Here is a 17,228-nt window from a genome sequence, read left to right as displayed (position 1 = left end):
GTCAAATTTGACATCTGTTGAAGTTTATATTTGTAACAACGTTGTACTTTTTATATGGAACGTTCTGTAGGGAAATAGATAGTCTGATGTGTTTTAAATACTCCATGGAATGAAAATAGCCTAAATTTCCGTTGATGTTCCATTATTAAACTGTTGTTGGACAAAATATCCATGGGTGACACACAAAGAACGTTACTTGGGAAGCAACCAGGTAAGTTAGTAGTTACATCGATTTCTAAATCATCATGAAAGTGGCGGATCCTGGCCCGGGCTTCAGGGCTGCAGCCCCCCCCCCCCCCCAGCTCGGCCCAAAGATACGTTTACCAGTTGGGCTGGAAAATATTTTTGTCAGTTTCAAACTTTATTGGCTGTACAGTGTACTCCGTTATCAAAACATTAATTGCTGTCATCCAGTTGTTAATCTCCTGCTTGGGGGCTTGGCAGAGATCTTTATCTATCAACATGCTTGAATGACTTCACTGTTTAATCTGTATAATTGATTGGTTTATTGCTTTCCAAAGGTCTAATGAAATTAAAAGACACAGATAGTGGCAAATAGAAGTGTTACATTGTACACCATATTTTACTATCTTTGTTTTCCCATTTTCTTTGCAAAAGCCTTATGATTAAGAAATTGAAAGTAATTATTTATATTAAAATTAAAAAGATGGCAAGTTTTATAAAGATTATATTAAATGAATCGTGTTTAAATAATTAGTTTTACTAAGATTTTTATTCAATGAACTGATCGGTCATTTGCTTTTGATAACTTTTTATGGCAGTTATATTATTTTAAATAAAATTTAAATTGTGCTGACCTCTTTAGTATCTAAAATGCATTCATTGATGGAAAAAATTCTTATTGAATATTATTTTTTGTACAATAGAAAGGCAGTATTTTAATATTACTTTACTTTGGAAAATCGTCTATTATTCAGATTAGTAAATTGATCAAGTGTTTGAAATTATTTTTATCAACAGTCGCATACATTGGTTAGTGTGCTGTTATTTTGTAAATGCTTATAACTAAACACCAGGGGAATTCTATTTGAAATACCCTGCAAACACTTACCTGTAAATCCACCCAAAAGGTACCATAAACTGCACTAGACAGTCAAGGAAATAACACATTTTCAACCTCATATTTAAAAAATTTCTCATTCTATGGGAGGGGACACCCCTCCTAAGCCCACCCCAAATTACATATATTTTTCTTAATTACATATCATCTAAATATTTATGAAAATATTAGTATACATATATATAAGCGGAAATACATTGCCACTCATCAGATGAGCTATGAAACACATAAATTACAATTTTTTGTCACATGAACAACATATTGGCCAAATCTTCAAACATGCACAATTTTCGCCTTTTGCATTATTTTGTCAAAATCTTCCACCCATATGTCAGCCCCCCCAGGAAACCATGTTCTGTATCCGCCCCTAAGAATCTTAGAGAGATTTTGTGCTAGTTCATTACATTATACATTACTATACATTACTATTAGCTAGCTGTTTGTAACTACAACGCCACCAAACCATTTGAACAGGGGCTTTGACTTTTGGGTTTTCAAACACCTGTTGGAGGCCCGCAGACCCTCCTTGCAATGACAGACATTTCATGAAATCTCCTGGCATGGGGATTTGGAGATGTCACAGAAATTTTCAATTTAATAAAAACATGACATTGATTAGGTTGTGCGGGATTGACCGACAAAATGAAAACACTTGGCTCATTTCCACCAATATCTCCATTCTTTCAGGTGGTTTGGTCTTTGGTTACATTTGACAAATGCATTGAGTATTGAACATATTGAACAAGTCTTATTTTCTCATAAAAAAAGAATAGCACAATTTGGTAAGTTCGGTTCTCAGATTTCAGTGTCTAACATCATGAAATATCAGTAATAAATTTAGTAATTTTTCATAATGATAATAATGCACCAATTTATATGTTACGATATGTGTACTTCATACTTTTACCTTAAATTTTTTCAGTTCGAATGTTGGTATTGGACATGTCACCACCATTCACAGCTGAAGTAGGGGAAGAATTATGTGATACACTAGAGAATGTTTTCTCCCTTGCTTGTACACTTAGTGGTCCATCTCGTATACCTTTCTTCAGTCTGATGGTTATAAGTAATTATTCAGAGGTAATAATACAAAGCTCCTTTCTCCTTAATTGTGAAGGGATTTCTCCTTAATTGTGAAGGTACCCAGGCCTTTTATTGATTTGTGAAAGACAGGCATGATTTTTCTTCGAGTTGTGAAGTTTTAAGTGATAATATCCTTAACATTAAGAAATATTAAATAACTCTGATATCATCAATTTACATGTATGATAATTTGGAATATTTTTGGGTAAGACTCAGGGTGACAGTCTGCAAAATTTGAGATTTTGATGAATATATAATCTTGTAGCAGTTATTGAAGACATTTCTGATTGTAATAGTGGCATCTTTTTCAATTCATGTGAAGCTAGCATTTTGCAAATTGTGAAGGGACTTTCTTCAAATTGCAAAGGGCTTTTGAAAGGAAAACTGTCACAGCTGGCAAGATATTTTTCAGTTTATTTCATTACATTAATAGTTTAATACCCACAATTACGATTTTACAATCCTACAAATTTCAGGTATTGCTTCCATTTTCCTATGTAAGGAATAATTTCCAGAAGATTCAGACAGCTATATCGGATTTAAGGTCTCTTATTCAAGTGTGTAGGAACACAACACCAACAACGTGTTATTATCAGTGCCTTGCTGAAGCTTGTAATCAATATCGCAGACAACTTCAGGCATCTTTCCAGGTAAATGGACATTTTTTTAATGAAAAAGTAATTTTCAGTAGCTCCTTAGTTGGCCAGTGTATTTGCTTCACATCATAGTATTGGCTAACCTGTAGCCAGAACTAGTACATCTGTTTTGATCAAGTTTTATTAAGTCATATTTCACTTTTAAGTCTTTGGCAATCTTACATTTTCAAAATAACACTGTGAACCTCTATTATATAGGGCAGCATCTCATGGTAATTCATGCTCTTGTTTCATTTTTTGATATCAATTATTGGATCATATTTTCTTTCTTTAATGTAAGGATAATGTTTTAAAAAAGTAAAAGGAAAAATGGTACAAATTTATATATATTTTTTGTTATTGCACATTTCATTATTTATAGGGAGGAATATGTCACCAGTTGGAAATTCATGTAGTTACATGTCAGAGGTCAAATCTTGTTCAAAAACAAATAGAAACAGCATTAGCAACATTGGATACAGAGAATCTGAAGGTAAAAAGTAAAGTTGTAAATTATATATTCCCAAAACAATCTTTTAACCTGTCAAAATCTCACCATTTTTTGTTATGATTTTTGTTTACAAAATCTTATGAACAAGTTCTTGCAACTTATTTTAATCACTTTCCTGTTTATTTCCTGGAATTAACCAGTACTGGTGTCATATGAGAGAACAAAGTCGTGACTCCTATAGGGCTTGAACCAATAGTCACTGGGTTGAGAGGCAGATACCTTAATCATTAAGCAACCACTTCCATTATCATATAATTTCAGCTTTGGTTTGAGCATTTCTTATTCATGTGGTATAGGATTTGCCTGACAAAAACTTTGGAATTGAATACTTGTTCAGAGTTTTATATAATGCTTATGCTATTTTTTTGTAAGTTCATGTCTCTATTTTAATTCAGAAACTGACATAATAGAAATAAAGTTAGTCAGAAAACCTTATGTCTAGAATGTTTACATGAAATTGAATCTTACTGAATGTTTACATGAAATAGAATGACTGATATAACATTATTTTATTTTATGTCACTATCTTTCAGAGAATTGAGATATTATGTATAACTAGTACTGGAATGATGACACTAGATGATATAGGAAACAGTCAGTCGAGTGGCTCATCTGAAAACTCTGCAAATAATAGTTTCACAAGTACTGGTCTGGTGGAAGTAATTAACATAGAACCTGGTAATTATATGATGTACTTTAACAAAATATCTCTTTCCTGATATCTTTGTATTACAGAATATTAATTCTGATGTTACATGTGTGTGGGGTTGTTTGTTATTTTTTTTAAAACTTTTTACAGAATATTTACTTAAGATGTATGTGTAAGATATATATGCCCTTTTTCTTACATGACTTCTCAAGTCGTATTTATTGTTTATTTTAAGGGTTTCCTCTGTCTATAGAACATTTTCTCAAGTTGAGTATTTCAGATATTTTCTTTCAGGTTGTGTTTTTCAGATATATATCCTGTGTTCACAGAATGTTTTGTTAGATTGTGTATTTTAGATATATTTTTGTCAAGTTGTGTATTTCGTCAAGTTTTGTATTTCACATATATTTTTTCAAGTTGTGTGTTTCAGATATTCTGTGTTAACAGAATATTTTGTCAGGTTGTATATTTCAGATATCCTGTGTTTACACAATATTTTCTCAGGTCTTATATATTTCAGATATCCCGTGTTTACAGAATATTTTCTCAGGTTGAATATACTTCAGATATCCTGTGTTTACAGAATATTTTCTCAGGTTGTATATTTCAGATATCCTGTGTTTATAGAATATTTTCTCAGGTTGTATATTTCAGATATCCTGAGTTTACAGAATATTTTCTCAGGTTGTATATTTCAGATATCCTGTGTTTACAGAATATTTTCTCATGTTGAATATATTTCAGATATCCTGTGTTTACAGAATATTTTCTCAGGTTGTATATTTCCGATATCCTGTGTTTACAGAATATTTTCTCAAATTGTGTATTTCAGATATATATCCTGTGTTTACAGAATATTTTCTCTGGTTGAATATATTTCAGATATCCTGTGTTTACAGAATATTTTCTCTGGTTGTATATATTTCAGATATCCTGTGTTTACAGAATATTTTCTCAGGTTGTATATTTCAGATATCCTGTGTTTACAGAATATTTTCTCAGGTTGAATATATTTCAGATATCCTGTGTTTACAGAATATTTTCTCAGGTTGAATATATTTCAGATATCCTGTGTTTACAGAATATTTTCTCTGGTTGTATATATTTCAGATATCCTGTGTTCACACAATATTTTCTCAGGTTGTATATTTCAGATATCCTGTGTTTACAGAATATTTTCTCAGGTTGAATATTTCAGATATCCTGTGTTTACAGAATATTTTCTCAGGTTGTATATTTCAGATATCCTGTGTTTACAGAATATTTTCTCAGGTTGAATATATTTCAGATATCCTGTGTTTACAGAATATTTTCTCAGGTTGTATATTTCAGATATCCTGTGTTTACAGAATATTTTCTCAGGTTGTATATATTTCAGATATCCTGTGTTTACAGAATATTTTCTCAGGTTGAATATATTTCAGATATCCTGTGTTTACAGAATATTTTCTCTGGTTGTATATTTCAGATATCCTGTGTTTACAGAATATTTTCTCAGGTTGAATATATTTCAGATATCCTGTGTTTACAGAATATTTTCTCAGGTTGTATATTTCAGATATCCTCTGTTCATAGAATATTGTCTCAGGTTGAATATATTTCAGATATCCTGTGTTCATAGAATATTTTCTCTGGTTGAATATATTTCAGATATCCTGTGTTCATAGAATATTTTCTCAGGTTGAATATATTTCAGATATCCTGTGTTTACAGAATATTTTCTCAGGTTGAATATTTTTCAGATATCCTGTGTTTACAGAATATTTTCTCTGGTTGTATATATTTCAGATATCCTGTGTTTACAGAATATTTTCTCAGGTTGTATATTTCAGATATCCTGTGTTTACAGTATATTTTCTCATATTGAATATATTTTAGATATCCTGTGTTTTACAGAATATTTTCTCATTTTGAATATATTTCAGATATCCTGTGTTTACAGAATATTTTCTCTGGTTGAATATATTTCAGATATCCTGTGTTTACAGAATATTTTCTCAGGTTGTATATTTCAGATATCCTGTGTTTACAGAATATTTTCTCAGGATGGCTGGTAGATTCAGGCACTGATAGTGAACACATGCATTTGATTCTTCCACCAATGTTTGACAGTAGTAAGTAAAATATAGACAATGTGACTAAAAGAAAAAAAATCAAAACTTTTCAACTGTTTTGAGGTGCCAAGATATCCTGTGTTTACAGAATATTTTCTCTGGTTGAATATATTTCAGATATCCTGTGTTTACAGAATATTTTCTCAGGTTGTATATTTCAGATATCCTGTGTTTACAGAATATTTTCTCTGGTTGAATATATTTCAGATATCCTGTGTTTACAGAATATTTTCTCTGGTTGTATATATTTCAGATATCCTGTGTTCATAGAATATTTTCTCTGGTTGAATATATTTCAGATATCCTGTGTTTACAGAATATTTTCTCAGGTTGTATATTTCAGATATCCTGTGTTTACAGAATATTTTCTCAGGTTGTATATTTCAGATATCCTGTGTTTACAGAATATTTTCTTTGGTTGAATATATTTCAGATATCCTGTGTTTACAGAATATTTTCTCTGGTTGTATATATTTCAGATATCCTGTGTTTACAGAATATTTTCTCAGGTTGAATATATTTCAGATATCCTGTGTTTACAGAATATTTTCTCAGGTTGAATATATTTCAGATATCCTGTGTTTACAGAATATTTTCTCTGGTTGTATATATTTCAGATATCCTGTGTTTACAGAATATTTTCTCAGGTTGTATATTTCAGATATCCTGTGTTTACAGTATATTTTCTCATATTGAATATATTTTAGATATCCTGTGTTTACAGAATATTTTCTCATTTTGAATATATTTCAGATATCCTGTGTTTACAGAATATTTTCTCTGGTTGAATATATTTCAGATATCCTGTGTTTACAGAATATTTTCTCAGGTTGTATATTTCAGATATCCTGTGTTTACAGAATATTTTCTCAGGATGGCTGGTAGATTCAGGCACTGATAGTGAACACATGCATTTGATTCTTCCACCAATGTTTGACAGTAGTAAGTAAAATATAGACAATGTGACTAAAAGAAAAAAAATCAAAACTTTTCAACTGTTTTGAGGTGCCAAGAAAACACTTAAGTATTTGTTTAATATCTCTACACTTTCTGTTTTGTATCTTAGGGAAATGAACTAGTTTAAGGCATTTGTCTGATAGCTGTACATTTAAATAAAAAGTCAGTTTTTTGCCCTGATGAAGTTCTGTCATCATTAGGTTTTTCATTGTTGATAAATGTGAACAGACTGATGGCAGCAACTTAAATAGCACTAAAAACTCACAAATGCAGTTTAATAGTTATGGTGCTTTTTAGCTCGACTTTTCTATGAAAAGGGGAGCTATCCTACTCGCCCCGGCGTCGGCGTTGGCGTCACACCTTGGTTAAGTTTTTCGTACCACCCCACTTTATTTCAGAAGTATTACAAGTATGGCTTTGAAACTTACCATACTTGTTCACCATCATAACCTCCATCTACAGACAAGAGTACATAACTCTGTCAAGGTTTTTGACAGAATTATGGCCCTTTTTTGACTTAGAAAGTGTATTGAGCTTGGTTAAGTTTTTTGTACCACCTCACTTTATTTCAAAACCATTGGAGGTATTGCTTTGAAACTGACCATACTTGTTTACCATCACGACCTTCATCAACAGACAAGAGGACATAACTCTGTCAAGGTTTTTGACAGAATTATGCCCCTTTTTGACTTAGAAAATACATTGAATATGGGTAAAATCCACTTATTGCCTTAACCCTTTGAGATATTGCTTTGAAACTTTTAATGCTATTTCACATCATTCCCCCCATCTGTACGCAAGAGAAGGTAACTCTGTCAAGGATTTGTTTTAAAAATTAAGGCCTTTTATCGACTTAGAATCTTGGTTAAGTTTTTAGTACCAGTCCACTTTTTGACTGAACTGTTTGAGATATTAATTTGAAAGTTGGAATACTTGTTTACAATCATGATTCCCAAACATGTCCAGGAGAAGGTAATTCTGTCAAAGATTTTATTTGAATTATGGCCCTTAACTGTCAATGTTTTGTATTATAGGCAAGCACTAAAAAACTTAAAAAATCTAAAAAAATTCATTCCTATCCACTTGTTCACTTTACCATAAATTATGTCATATAAACATTGCTGTAAGGGTATCACACAATTCAGTAAAATAATTCTTCACTAAATATCTTAATGCTCATGGCCATTGTTCACTTTAAAAATACAGAGATTCTTGTATTGCCTTTTACTGCAAAAACTTTTTTTATTGGCAAGCAATAAAAAAGTCGAGCGCGCTGTCTTACGGACAGCTCTTGTTATTTTAGCTCATCTGTCACAAAGTGACAGGGTGAGCTTTTGTGATCGCTTTTCGTCCGGCGTCCGTCCGTCCGTTGTCCGTCTGTCGTCCGTCCGTAAACTTTTACTTTAAATGACATCTCCTCATAAACCACTATGCCAATTTCATCCAAAGTTCACAGGAATGTTCCTTTGGTGATCACCTTTAAAAATTGTTCAAAGAATTTAATTCCATGCAGAACTCTAAGAAAAAAACTTTAAATATCTTCTTTTAAAAAACCCTAAGAGCTAGAGCTTAGATATTTGGCATGAAACATATTCTAATGAGTGTCTACCAAGTTTGTTCAAATAAAAGCCCTGGGGTCAAAACTGGCCCCGCCCCAGGGGGTCTTTGATTTTTCCCTATATGCATATAGCAAAAACTTAAAAAATCTTCTTTGAAAAAACCCAAATAGCTGGAGTTTAGATATTATGCATGAAACATCTTCTAGTGAGTGTCTACAAAGTTTGTTCAAATAAAAGCCCTGGAGTCAAAATTGGCCCGCCCCGGGTGTTATTGATTTTCCTTATATTTGTATAGCAAAAACTTAAAAATCTTCTTTGAAAAAACCCAAATAGGTAGAGTTTAGATATTAAGCATGAAACATCTTCTAGTAATTGTCTACAAAGTTTGTTCAAATAAAAGCCCTGGGGTCAAAATTGGCCCCGCCCCAGGGGTGTCATTGGTTTTAACTATATGTGTATAGTAAAAACTTAAAAAATCTTCTTTTAAAAAAACCCAATGAGCTAGAGCTTAGATGTTTAGCATGAAACATCTTCTAATGGGTGTCTTCCAAGTTTGTTCAAATAAAAGCCCTGGGGTTTAAACTGGCCCCGCTCCGGGTGCCTTTATACAGGTGAGCGACCTCAGGGCCATCATGGCCCTCTTGTTTAAATAAAGACCTGTAGTGAAATATAGTTGTGTAGTAGTCAGTTATTGTATTTTGAAACAAAAATCTTCACCCTTGGTAATCAGCAGGCCAAAGTGCTTTACTCTGAGTTATACTCCCCTAAATATCTCTTACATTTGAAAATGTATAAATGTAGGATCACTTAAGTGGCATACTGGAGACAGGCATTCCTCTTATCATCAAAGATTTTCAAATTCTGTATCAACACAACATTTCCAAAATTCGTGTTTTTGTGCTTCAGTCATCAAATACTGAAACAGGAATTTTGAATCAAAACAGTAGAATGTACATTGCTATTTACCTATATCAAGCCTTACTAAGTGGTTAAATTGTAATTTTCTAGGTGTACCACTGACAGTGAAATGTGATCTCCATGAGAGAGTCCTGCAACCTGCTCAGCTTCCATTTTATAACCACTTTGTAAGTTTTAACATCATATACGGAAATGTCTTACTGTTACAGCATGAATCTTGTGAATAGTATGTTGAAATCATTCATTATTTAATTACTATTCAACAGTGAATAAATGCCATATTTGGTACCGGCATATCCCTTAGCCTGCTTAATTGGTTCTTCTTTATAAGAAAAAACATGGTCATGACCAAAGAAAGGAACAAATAATTCTTGAGAGGCTTAGCAAAATGGTAATTGTTTCCTTTAATTTGATCTTACTTATATTGGTCTGTTTGGAGATAATTTTGCATTAACTGCCTATCATAATGGGGATTTTCAATAAAATTATTTTGTCAAACTACTTCATTAGCAAGTTTTTCTTTTTTGACATGTACAATATATATATTTCAGACAGTCCATTGTGACTCCTCTGCTATGAAGATGGTGTTCCCAAGTACAAGTAAAGCTATGGGAATATCTATACCAATCTATAAATTACGTGTTACAAGTCTGGTACCACTCACTGCTGTGTGTGACTCTCTAGTGTTTGGGATGGTAAGGTTGAAGTTTGAGATATATCGTGATTCTGAAGTTCAACATAAGTTTACCATTTATCATGATTTTGATTCAATATGACCATGTCATTGGCATTTCTGGGTGTCTCAATGTGTATAATGTATCTATCTATCTTTTTGCATATTCCACGTCCAAGTTGACCATTCTCTTTGTTGTGGTTGATAAGATTTCTAATTTCATGGCAATTAGATGCTCTATTGACGTTGCATTTAAGAACTATTGCTATAAGTTTTATTAGCATGTTTGTTTCAGGTTAAAAAAAAAAAAAAAAAAAAATAAAAAATAAAAAACTACTGGTAATTAGACTGAAAAATTAAAATATTAATTCATCTGTAGCTAATGGATTTTTATAGCGTTTTTATTTAGCTAAAATTATTGCTGGTAGGTCTTGTTTTGTTGTGTTTTTTTAATCTTTTTCTATATTAAGTGTTTGTAATTCAGTTTTTCATCCTTTTCTGTATTTAATAAACTATATACATTTAAATATAATTGTTATATATAGTAGTAGAAGTTCTTGAAACGCTCTACTAACCTCACCTTCACTCGGCTTATCTTAGCTACGGTAAGTAATGGCACCTTGTTCTTAACAGAACATTTATACACAATAATACATGGCACAATTGTATAAATATGTCAATTATTATACTTTAATTCTATAATTACAGCCCATGATTGCACAACCAACCTCATGTTGGAAGATTGACTGGGAAGATCTGGAGAAAAATCAGCAACTTTTTAAGGCATTCTGTCAAATTTTACTAATTAAGGTAAAAGTGTAAGAAACAGTGCAGTCTCAGCTGACCTTTACTTCCTAATCAATCCTGTATGTGGATCATTAAAAACATGTTTTCCATGCATACAAGTTTAATATGTGAATGTTGTATTTACACAGCCCATTGAAATATGCATTTTTGTTTTCTGGAACATTTTTAGCTCTACTTTTTTTTGACTGAAGTACCCATTTGACTTTAAACTCGACCAAATAAACAAATGTAAAAATTTAGAAACAAGTTGATAATTTGCATACTTTCTCATATTAATGAAAAATCTGAAGTGATTTGGCTCAACTTTTTATGCCCCCACAATGTGGGAGCATATAGCGTTGCACTTGTCCGTCCGTCTGTACGTCCCGAAATCTTTTGAACACAACTCCTCTTAAACCGGATGGCAGATTTTGCTTAAACTTACAGGGATGAACAACCTTAATGTGTAGATGGTAGTAAAGGAAGGAATTTTTGCTGCGACCAAATTTAAGAGAATTATGGCCCTTTGTTGATTTTTTCACTATATACTATGTAGAAATTTTGTGAACGCAACTCCTCTTAAACCGGATGGCAGATTTTGCTTAAACTTCCAGGGATGAACAACCTTAATGTGAAGATGGTAGTAAAGGAAGACATTTTCGCTGTGGCCAAATTTAAGAGAATTATGGCCCTTTGTTGATTTTTTCACTATATACTATGTAGAAATTTTGTGAACCCAACTCCTCTTAAACCGGATGGCAGATTTTGCTTAAACTTCCAGGGATGAACAACCTTAATGTGAAGATGGTAGTAAAGGAAGGAATTTTTGCTGCGGCCAAATTTAAGAGAATTATGGCCCTTTGTTGATTTTTTCACTATGTAGAAATTTTGTGAACCCAACTCCTCTTAAACCGGATGGCAGATTTTGCTTAAACTTCCAGGAATTAACAACCTTAATGTGTAGATGGTAGTAAAGGAAGGAATTTTTGCTGCGACCAAATTTAACAGAATTATGGCCCTTTGTTGATTTTTAGTTTTCAACTTGTGGCACATGTAGTCCAAAAAATATTTGACCTAGAGTCATAAGATTGACAGAACAGTGGCGTGTGGGTGCATCCGTGTCCTATGGACACATTTCTAGTTCTTCTCATAATTTTGTAATTTAGACAAAATTACTTCATTAATAATATCCTTACAGTTGTATTTTTTCCCTACAGGAACAAGCTGCTATTGCATATTTACAGCCATCTGAAATTGTTTCAAAAGCAAGAAATACTAATCAACACAGTTTCCAGCCACTGGGACATTTTGTGCTCATTCCCTCAGAAAATGGTACCCTTCTGGTGAAGAGCTTAGCAGTACGAGAGCTTGTGTTGCCATATAGTGCCGGGAACCACGTGGAAGAGGTTGAACAGGAATATAAGGATATTGTTGCAGAATCAATGGACCAAGTAATAGTGAAATTAAATTATCAACATTATGTGAATATTACTAACATTTCACATATTTTTTAAAGGCCTAATAAGCACCCCCCCCCCCCCAAAAAAAAAAAAAATGCTAACAATTTTAAGATGATTACTCACTGACCATATAGCTTAACCATTTTTATATGCCCGGGCATATTATGTTATACCCCTGCCGACCGTCCGTCTGTCTATCTGTCCGTCCGTTAGCTATTTGGTTTCCGGACCATTTGGCCAACAATATTCAAACTTCATAGGATGGTTGTCCATATTGGGTAGAAGACCCCTATTGATTTTGGGATCACAAGGTCAAAGGTCAAGGTCACTATCACCTTAAAACTGAAAACAGTTTCCTGAGCATAACTTAAGTTCCGTTTGGCCCACAGTGTTCAAACTTCATAGGATGATTGTCCATATTGGGTAGAAGACCCCTATTGATTTTGGGGTCACAAGGTCAAAGGTCAAGGTCATTATTACTTTAAAACTAAAAACAGTTTCTGGAGCATAACTAAAGTTCCATGTGGCCCACAATATTCAAACTTCATAGGATGATTGTCCATATTGGGTAGAAGACCCCTATTGATTTTGGGGTCACAAGGTCAAAGTTCAAGGTCGCTATTACCTCAACACTGAAAACAGTTTCCAGAGCATAATTTAAGGTCTATTTGGCCCACAATATTTAAACTTCATAGGATGATTGTCCATATTGGGTAGAAGACCCCTATTGACTTTGGGTCACAAGGTCAAAGGTCAAGGTCACTATTACCTTAAAACTGAAAACAGTTTCCGGAGCATAACCTTAGGTCTATTTGGCCCACAATACTCAAACTTCATAGGATGATTGTCCATATTGGGTAGAAAACCCCTATTGATTTTGGGGTCACAAGGTCAAAGGTCATTATTACCTTAAAACTGAAAACAGTTTCTGGAGCATAACCTAAGGTCTATTTGGCCCACAATATTCAAATTTCATAGGATGATTGTCCATATTGGGTCGAAAACCCCTATTGATTTTGGGGTCACAAGGTCAAAGTCACTATTACTTTAAAACTGAAAACAGTTTCCGGAGCATAATTTAAGGTCTATTTGGCCCACAATATTTAAACTTCATAGGGCGATTGTCCATATTGGGTAGAAGACCCCTATTGATTTTTGGGTCACAAGGTCAAAGTTCAAGGTCGCTATTACCTCAAAACTGAAAACAGTTTCCAGAGCATAACTTAAGTTCCGTTTGGCCCACAATATTCAAACTTTATAGGAGGATTGCTATTTGAAGGAGGTAATACTTAATTTAATTTATGTAATGTCTTACAAATGCTTCATCCTTACTAAAAAAATTAACACTTTTTGGGCATATAATGCTCCGCCTAGCGGTGCTCGTTTGCTTCTTCATTTTTTCCACTTCTTTTTTTTTTTGTAATCAGAATATTTAAGTGATAAGTATGCTGTATGGAAGTCAAAATGCTTTAATGCTTTGTTACACTTATGACATTAAATTAGTTCACATTCAGCTCTACACTTGGGCACTTATTTCCAATGAAAATTACCTAACATGCTTTATATCCATTATTAAACATTGCTAAACACATATTTACCCTTTCTAGAAGAAGAAAAAAATTTCCTTTCTGAATCACAATGTGCCTTTAAATAAATTTTAGCAAATTTTGAATTTAACCTGATGAAACCTTTCTCTGTGAAACATTTATGTAAATTTGTCAAATTTTTTGGTGTTTAAAAATATTTCTACTTTAATCTATAGCTTGAAGTATTGAGCACCTACAACCCATTAAACTGTTCCTCAAATCTGTTTGAGAGTTTGAGAACTATGGGAAAGAAACCTGTCGCCCAGAGACAACAAAAAAGACCTATTGATGATGTAAGCAAAATTGGAATTGAATTAATTTTGTGTTTATTTAGTATTGGAATAATCTATAGAGAAAATAGTTACCTGTTGTTTGGTAATCAGGTTGTTACCTGTTGATTGTTTGGTAATCAGGTTTATCTATAGTTATATATTTGCTTCCTCTTAAATAGGATTATATTTGTTTTAAAATTAAAGCAAACCAGCTTATTGTAAAAATATATCTTGAAGAATGGGGGAATCTTTAAAAAATGCCCTTTTTAAGTTACAAAGGGCCATACGTCAAACACCTAGATGGCATTTGGAGAGGCTGTTTTCCTTATTTGTATATACATTCCTGCCAAGTTTCAGTTTTCAAGAGATGGATCCAGATAGAAGGAAAGACGGACTATGCCATTTCGATATCCTTCCTATTCCAGCAGCAATAGATATTTAAAGATTGTTCCTTTAAGACATAGTAGTTGTATCTATTTTATAATATTATATCCCTGAATATGGCTTTTTATTTACTGACACTAAAATGGTAAGAAAATGTAATTCAATTATAGAATGCAACAGTGTACACTAACAAGATGGTAATGAGCAAGGGAAGTAAACAGTATAAGAAGACAACTGTTGTAGAAACGTCTCCACAACATGACATTGAACCTACAGATACTCCACTTGGCAAAAGGTTGTCATTTTTTTAATTTGCATGTTTTTTTTCCTGTTCAAAATCATTAAATTGTTTGAATTAATTGCTTGCATATAATAATCATATTCCATGTTCTGATTTTATGTTTGAAGTACATAAAGGTAGGATTTTTTTTCCAAACATCATACATTTATGGCCAGTAAGGCTCCCACGTTTACAATTTTTTGTAAACATTTACACAATTGCTAAGAACTGAAACGATACCGTTTAAACGGTGGTACCTCTAGGTACTATATACACCATATATATATGTCCCCAAATGATGACTTACTTTCTATTTTTAATACATGTACAAATAAAGAATATCCAGGGCTCATCACGATTGAGTCAGCACACATTTTCTGCATTGTATCCCCATTTTTTACCAAAAATGTATTACATGTATGTCACAAGCAATTTTTGCATGGTAATGCTGTGTGGAGGGTTGTACACACCAATTTTTCTGGGTTTTTTTACTTTGGAATTAACCACTTGAATTGATAAAATCCATAATTATGTGAGGCAATGATTAAGAAATTTTGTAAGGCAATATGGTCATTTCGATTAAACGGTAAAAAATATCATAAATGTTTACGAATGAAAATCGAAACGACGTGTAACCGTGGGGGCCTTAATGGCCAGTAGTTACATTCCATCCATAGTACTGCTTACAATGGTGTAAAAAACAAAAATTATTTCAAAACTAACTGCCGGGTTGCCGTTTAAGAAATAATGGCAAAAAACTGCTAGTTCCCGATTAATTTTGAAAAATGTTATTTTTTTACTAAACTACATTGTATCAAAATAAAACTGCTTTATATTTGCCAAACCATTAACAATACCTTGCTTAACACAATAGGGAAAGCAATAGATTTGTTGTCCAGGGGTCCCTGGTTTGATCCCCTGGCAAAGCTAAATTTCTTTATAACATTTGAATCACAGACATCGAGGATAAGATCATTGGTCTCTCACTGCTTCTTCAGAAATCATAAGGGTACTGTTTAGTAGTCAGTCACTTGCAGAAATATAATGGAAATAACTGGTTAGTTATCCAGGAAATCTGTTTAGTTGGTTGGACCAAGATATGACCAAAATTGACGTAAAAACCTAACAAAGAAAATGACTCAATATCTGTTGCAAAAACTTTTTCAGGTTGTTGACAAAGACAACAGGAAAACCAGTGAAACGAACGTTATATTCCGGAGCTCACAATAAATTTCTACCAGACAACGAGGCGAGTATAACAAATGAAAGCATAAATGTACAAATGTTCAGATCTGGCAGAAGTAACAAAATAAAACCTCAGTTATCTTTCCCAACAGCCTTGTAAACATTTGTTTAAATTGTTTCAGTAGTTTTATTACAGATTTTTGTTTTGAAAGTTATTATGAATTTTATTGTTATTTTGTGATAGCTTGTTGCATATAATTTATTGTTATTACATATAATTTATTGTTATTTCATGTTTTTAATGTTAATGTATATTTTTAAATCTATACTTTAATGTTCACTCATCTATATGTAATAATTATATTGAATATTGAGATATAAATTAATAAATAATACATCTGTATTATAGCAATATTATCTGTAGTAAAGACTAAATGTATCACATGTCCAAGTCCTCATAATGTCCTTTCAACTTAAATTTCATCATTGGTTTCAACTAAAGGCACAAAGTTTTAACATAGTGTACATTAGTGATAAGTTGATGAACATCACACTAACACAGTATAGGTCATTTGGCGACTTTCTTGCTTTACTGGTGGAGGAAGATCCAATTAGTCCCTCCATACATTGACCCTATCAGAACCACCTACATACGGTAAGCTAGCTAAACAGCTTCCACACACATGAAAGAATCAGAAATTTCATATAGGATTCAAACCCAACACCACTGAGGGCAAGTGGTTTGAAGGGAACAACTGAAACCACTCAATCATGAATGCCCCTACAGAAATCATCTGCATATGAAATGTTAAAATTTTTTGGTTGGGTTTAACGTCACATCATCACAGTATAGGTCATATGGCAACTTTCCAAATGGAGGAAAATCTCAGGTGTCTCTCTATGCATTGTTTCAGGCACAAACTGGCACCTAAATAGAACCACCAATGTTCCAGAAAGCTCTAAGCTCTGGTCATCATAAGAGGCCAAGGTCCACAGCATGAATAACCTAAACATTTATAAGAATGGTTGATTTGTAAGAAATGGTTTTCTATCAAGCTTAACAGGTGGAGGTAGACATAATTACAAGAGCATTGG

At 32.8% G+C, this 17,228-nt stretch overlaps 1 protein-coding gene across 1 annotated transcript; it reads left to right on the top strand.

Annotated features, from left to right (window-relative positions):
- Window positions 1-2: 2 nt before the first annotated feature.
- LOC132734597 (meiosis 1 arrest protein-like) lies at window positions 3-16,506 on the top strand. The gene is made up of 13 exons (XM_060721374.1): window positions 3-211; window positions 2,004-2,161; window positions 2,641-2,814; window positions 3,182-3,292; window positions 3,844-3,988; window positions 5,975-6,073; window positions 9,598-9,674; window positions 10,059-10,202; window positions 10,889-10,990; window positions 12,184-12,417; window positions 14,189-14,305; window positions 14,839-14,963; window positions 16,116-16,506. The coding sequence occupies exons 1-13, from the start codon at window positions 172-174 to the stop codon at window positions 16,291-16,293; spliced, it is 1,704 nt and encodes a 567-aa protein (XP_060577357.1). The 5' UTR covers window positions 3-171; the 3' UTR covers window positions 16,294-16,506.
- The last annotated feature ends 722 nt before the right edge of the window (window positions 16,507-17,228 follow it).

Source organism: Ruditapes philippinarum, unplaced genomic scaffold (assembly GCF_026571515.1).
Source record: "Ruditapes philippinarum isolate M1 unplaced genomic scaffold, ASM2657151v2 ctg675_1_1_1_1, whole genome shotgun sequence".
NCBI classification, from domain to species: Eukaryota; Metazoa; Mollusca; class Bivalvia; order Venerida; family Veneridae; genus Ruditapes; species Ruditapes philippinarum.
Note: the sequence above shows the minus strand (reverse complement) of the source record. Positions and strands in the feature narration are given on the sequence as shown.

Coding starts and splice junctions, on each gene's coding strand:
- LOC132734597 (XM_060721374.1), top strand. CDS start 172: ATGGGTGACACACAAAGAACGTTACTTGGGAAGCAACCAG. Junction 9,675..10,058: donor TTCCATTTTATAACCACTTT/GTAAGTTTTAAC, acceptor TATATATTTCAG/ACAGTCCATTGTGACTCCTC. Junction 10,991..12,183: donor GTCAAATTTTACTAATTAAG/GTAAAAGTGTAA, acceptor TTTTCCCTACAG/GAACAAGCTGCTATTGCATA.